The 5,941-nt window shown below is 38.2% G+C and overlaps 1 protein-coding gene across 1 annotated transcript; it reads left to right on the top strand.

Annotated features, from left to right (window-relative positions):
- Positions 1–322: 322 nt before the first annotated feature.
- LOC111336968 (galanin receptor type 1) lies at positions 323–5,327 on the top strand. The gene is made up of 2 exons (XM_022943160.2): positions 323–1,844; positions 2,610–5,327. Exon 1 carries the CDS (start codon positions 662–664, stop codon positions 1,778–1,780), a length of 1,119 nt encoding a protein of 372 aa, XP_022798895.1. The 5' UTR covers positions 323–661; the 3' UTR covers positions 1,781–1,844; positions 2,610–5,327.
- Positions 5,328–5,941: the final 614 nt, after the last annotated feature.

Below are 5,941 nucleotides of genomic sequence, written 5' to 3'. Positions count from 1 at the left end.
TCAATTTTAGAATTTGCGATCAAACAGATGACGACAGTTTCGAGTAAGCAGCATCTACTTATACCGAGAACGGCATCATTGCAAAGGCAACAAAATTATTATCAAACTGTGAAAGAAGTCAGTGACTTGCTGTGCTGGCGTGAATGGCCAGGGAAAATGCAATCATGGGATACTGTATTTCAAAATATGTCTAATATACTATTTATCTAAAAAATCTGTTCTTTATCGTGCAAATGAGATCTATGACAGTTAACAATTTTTTTTATACCAGGAATCCAAATTAGGAATGATAAAAATTATTAGAAAAAAATTGTGTAAAGTAGCCATGATGCGCGCGCTAAGTTATCAGCAACCGCCACATCACGGCAGGACGTCTTCAGTCTTGGTCAGAGTTGGAAACGAGAGAAAATGTTGTGCGGAAACCAACTTATTTTACTTTTGAATTTTGTGAAATTCAATAGGTTGTGTTAGTTTTCTCCTGACGCTTCACTTTGAGTAACTATTTTCGTAGTTAGAGTTCAAGTAAAGAGTCGGCTGTTCGAAGCAAGTCGTCTCACTACGCATTTGGTTTCACTCGGAAGGTGCTCATCCGACACACATATGACAGCAAAGACAGCCTGCTGAGATCTATCCACATAGGTCATTTAAGCTTTTCGCAGCAATGAACGACTCTTTAAATTCAACTGCAAGTTCAGGAAATCTACCAAGGAAGTTTGTACCAGAGCCGTTTGCAATGACAGTCGTAAGGCTGTCTGTTTTTGGCATTGTATTCCTTGCTGCCGTCATCGGAAATTTCTTCGTGTTTACAGCTCCTTTGGGAAATAGTCGTCTTCGAACATTCAGTTATTGCCTGATCACGAACCTCGCAATAAGCGACTTCTTTAGTATCCTTTGGGTTCCTCTGATTCTTGCTACAGAAGAACTCAAGTCTGGCTGGATTTACGGTGCATTCCTCTGCAAGTTGATTAATCCAAGCCAGGTCGTATGTGGTTTGGTGACCACGAATGTGCACGTTGCTATTGCAGCCGATCGTTATTTCTCCATAGTTAGTCCACTTGGACACTCGTGCAGTCATTTTAGATATCGCCGAGCATTTATAATTGTTTCTACCATTTGGATTGTCGCGGTCATTTGTTCTCTTCCGTCATTTATTTTCAGACAGGCTTTAAGCGTAACTTTCAAATCTGGCAGGAAGATTGATTACTGCCATGAAATATTTCCTCCCATGAATGCGGATTCAGAGCATGGCTATCGTCAGATGTACTCCGTGTTTCTTTTTCTAGTGAATTATGTCATTCCCATTTCTATTTCTACCGTACTGTACGCAAAAATTATTCTTCACTTAAAGAAAACCAAGCTTGAGAGGAAAAAATTGGGTCGAAAATTCAGCCAAAGCAGCAGAGCGTCTACAAAGGACACAAAAGTGTATTGCAACGATTCAACTCAACTGGAGAGACGTTTTATTTCCATGGCTATCGTCATAATTTTGATATTTTTCTTCTGTTATTTGCCTTATCAAGCTGTGTTTCTTCTCGCTGAGTTCACAGAATACACTGTGTCGTGGAAATATGTTCGCATACTTATGAACGTAGTTTATTTTCTGACGTGGCTGCCAAATGCTTTGAACCCGATTTGTTTCGGTGCCATGGACCAGCGTTATTCGAAAGCTTTCAGAAGAATTTGTTTCGTGTTTCAAGATAGCTCTGACAAAGATTCCAAGAGTAATCAAAGTGGATCTCTGTCGAGACAAGCGCGTAAAGTGACCTACACCAACGTATAGATTTCTCTGCAAGTGGAAAATTGTTTGATTTGCCGTGACCACAATAATGCAACAGTTACGATAGGTATGCTATCAAGCTGTGCCATTGCTGTTATTTTAAAGCCCACGCAAAGGAAGATTGGGGGGGGGGGGTGAAGTACTCCTAGAAATTCTGAGCTGAGAAGTGTGAATGATCTCCTAAGTCTCTTACCATAACGCATCTCTATACCTTATTTCAAGACAGGCATCGAAAAAAAAAGTTGGGTGTGACCTGCTCAGAAATAACAATTCTAGAAACCGTTGTGTTTGTTTAAAAAACCCATAATGTGACGAAGGGGTTTTGTCTCCCCCCCCCCCCCCCTCGACTTTTAAGTACTGTTAGATTTAAAGAGCATGCACATTCTTTCAATTATATTGAGTTTGTCTTTGACAACCTTTCTTTTCTTTTGGCTGACATTGCGCACTGATGAACTAAGAGAAGAAATGGGAGAAATGTGAACTGACAGATGAAGGAAGGTGTGGATGAAATATTCGGAAGTAAAAGAACCTACAAGTGTTTTTACTGGTTAATTTCAAGAAGTTTGTACAAAAATGCGTGACTTGTGTATCCGGCCACTTGTGCTTTGAGGTTATTTTTAGACGGAAAAGGTCATTAGGGCTTAACAAGTCTTATAATTGCATAATGTTCAGAATACATGTGCGCTTAATTATTTCGTAAATATTTTACTTCCGAGATAACTTGAACAGCTGTTGAGCATTCGTGCTTCGACTTGATAAAAAAAAATCTCCTCTTGATCTCCTATGATCTGATAATCTAATTTTCCGTGTTTTTTGTTAATTTTCTTTGAAGTGCTCAAGTTTGTTTGCGTCGTTCCCTGATAGAATTCCGGATCTGGGTGTTCTGAGAGTGTTAAAAGCGAGAGGAGGGGGTGATAAATACTCTCTTCATGGAATTTCAAAGACTTCAAGGTCTCTGACAGTTTTATCTTTGCTTGTCGTGTGAAAAGAACTCCATCGTAGGTATCAGCGATTTATGTTCCAACCTCATCTGGTAACTACAGATCAACGACACGCTTCAAATCATGCATGAGAAATACGTGCTGCGAAGGCTTTGTTTCTTGAAAACATTCATAGTTGCTTCGCAGTTGGGCAAATCCTTTAAACTCTCCTGGACAGTTGAGAACGTCACGTTTAGCCCTTTGAGGAATTGCACGAACTTATAGCGATACCTGCATAACATTTGCCACAAGGAGTTGTAACAAAAGTTTAAATTAACAAGCAGCCTCAGCCCCCCTAAAAAGTACTGAAAAGACAGCCACTAACCCACCCTTAGAGCGTATGCTACGTCTCAGATACGCTTTCACAAACTTCAATGTTGTTGGGTATTGTGCTTATTGTAACACATATTCTGTTCGACGGAACGTGGGCACCACTGCAAATACACGAAAACAATCAGCATGTATTTTCATTGAAAACGAAAATGGTTCCATAATTAAGTACGGGATGATTGAGGACGGAAATTTATTGCAGTTGATGTTGAAGACTGGAACAGACTAACCGCCTCCCGGTTAGCTCGATGGATAGAGCGCTGGACTGTTGTGAGGGAGGTCGAGGGTTCAAGCCCCGGCTGGACCAACACTCAAGGTCTTAAAATGATTGAGAAGAATATGCTACCTTTCTCAAACGTTAACATCAAGAAATGGTTAGATATTCTAGTCTTCTCGGATAGGGACGAATAAATGGAGGTCCCGTCTCCTGCAGGGTTAGGGGTAGGAGACGTTAATTTCCCACGCATGAGATCACTGTGTGATGGATGTCCTCCCCTGGGGTGGGATGGGTGGGAAAATAGCAGGTCCACATCAGCTATATAGCTGCCATAAAAAAATGATGATGATGATGATGATGATCCTCAACGAAGACATCAAAGTCGGCTGAGAAATCATGATTTCAATTTGTCGCATAAAAATTATGCAATTGAGTCGTTTAATTTATTTTGTAGCAGGCAATGAAGAGGGTTTGAGCTCGTGAAGAACAGATAATAATCTCACACTAAAGACGGTTTCTTTCAACTTATACCTATGTGACTGCGCCTCAATGATGTTGTTAAGTATTTTAAATGATAAATTGTTCCAGGACTGCTATTTGTGAATGACCGCTTTAGGCTTTGAAGTTTAATCAAATGGAACAAGGTTAACGTGAATGATTATACTGTGGTAGTGAAAGGACAAGTCAAATTCCGTGTGTGCAGCTGAAAGTAGGTGTCCAAATTTTTGGTATCCCTGCACAAGGACGTCTGCTTGGTCAAGAGAAAGCGTCAAGTTATAATACCAAGAATAATAATAATAATAACGATTTGAATTATAGTTACTTTAAAACAAGCTGACATATTTCCAAATGCATTTGGAAGAATGTTTGATTTATAATGGTATTTAAACTGATTGGAGTGCAATTTGGGCTGAAATCATACGCGTGATTTCAAAATCGAACGAACGCGCAGCGCGACAAATATGATTTCAGACCAAAATTGCACGACACGAGGTTCAATTACCACTTTATTACATCCATTTTGAAATCGCCCAAATACAGGACTTGGTCAATTCAAATATTTTCTTGATACAGTGCTGAGCCGGTTTTTAAATAAAATGAGGAACCGGAAACGCTTTTACATCTTATTTTGTATGCAACAACAACAACAACTTTATTCGGTACTTCCATAAGTAGTACATGGCATTACCTAAGTAAGAATAAGTAACAATAATTATTTAACATCATTTCGTCTTTAACAGAACTTCTTGTCTGATATTCATTATTTGGAATATAAAGGCAGAAATGAGTCTACATATAGACGGATCCAGCGTTATTAAAAAGGAATAACACTTTAGAGTTATGATCAAAGCTTGAAGCAAGGATACTTTCTTGCGATTTTGTTGTTAAGTTCTAATCGAAAACTATCATACAAAGGACAACAAAAAAGCACATGTTTTTCATCTTTAATTTCATTTGAATGGAAGAAAGAACAGATTCTTTGATTGACTGGGGTCTTTGGAGTCGTGTATCTTCCCGTTTCAATGTGTAATTTATGATTGCCTAGACGGAATTTACTAATGACAATTTTGTGTTGTGGATTGTTTATTAGATCTAAAAATTCTATTTTCTAAGTGTCTTTTTTGAATGAGGAGTAAAAGTCTAATTTCCTGTTTGCGTTAATTAGCATTTATTGGTGGTCCTCAAAGATCTTCCTCTTTAACTTTAAATGAGTAGTTCTCATATTTGTATCGTTATTGTTCAGGTTTATAGAACTTGGATCACATCTTTTCAATAAGTTATTAATTCTCAGCGTCAAACTTAAGAGGTTTCTATCAGCCAATTCTTCGGAGAGGAATAAGCATTGTTTTGCAATAGCAGTGTCCGGTAAGTTGCGTAGATGAATCCAGAACTTTATAATCGATGTCTCTATATTTAATTTCAGCGGTAGTCTACCATTTCGTTTCTAGCGGCAACATTTGGGCATTGCTTGTTTACACCTAAGGTTTGTTTACAAAAATAAATGTGAGTTTTTTCAATTTCATCTTTTCCCCAGGCGGAGAGGTCCTCTTTGTCATAGATGCCCCAAACTTCCGAGCCATATAATACGATTGGAAGAAGGAGGGAATAAAAGAGTTTACATTTAATGTCCTGAGGCAATTTGGTGAAATTAAGATATCGACGAGTTGCAAAGATTAACCTACGTGTTTTTTCTTTTAAATTTCCTTTACAGCCTTTGAAATTGCCAGAGGAGGAAAAATTAACTCCCAAGATATGTATAACTGTTAACGATTTCAATAGTATTGTTATCTATAGTAAAGTTATATTTGTCAAGTGTTGATCTTCTACATTTCTTTTGAAAAATCATTACTTCTGTTTTCTTTAGGTTTTTGATAGTAACCATTCATTACAAAAATTTTCAAGAGTAGATAGAGCATTTTGGAGACCATCTGCTGATTTCAAAATGAGAACCAAATCATCAGCGTATAATAAGGAATTTAAGCGAGTTCCATTGGGTAGAATTATTGGGTCTGTATCATCGCGGTCCAACCGAAGTGGAATGTCGTTTAAGTAGAGGTTAAAAAGTATTATAACATAACCAAAGTAAAGCGCGCGCTCTGCTTGGTCAATTTAGCGTTCCCCATTTGCCCATGGGTG

The sequence above is a fragment of the Stylophora pistillata genome, chromosome 13 (genome assembly GCF_964205215.1).
Source record: "Stylophora pistillata chromosome 13, jaStyPist1.2, whole genome shotgun sequence".
In the NCBI taxonomy this organism is placed as follows: domain Eukaryota; kingdom Metazoa; phylum Cnidaria; class Anthozoa; order Scleractinia; family Pocilloporidae; genus Stylophora; species Stylophora pistillata.
The sequence above is the reverse complement of the archived record's forward strand: the minus strand, read 5'-3'. Positions and strand labels throughout refer to the sequence as shown.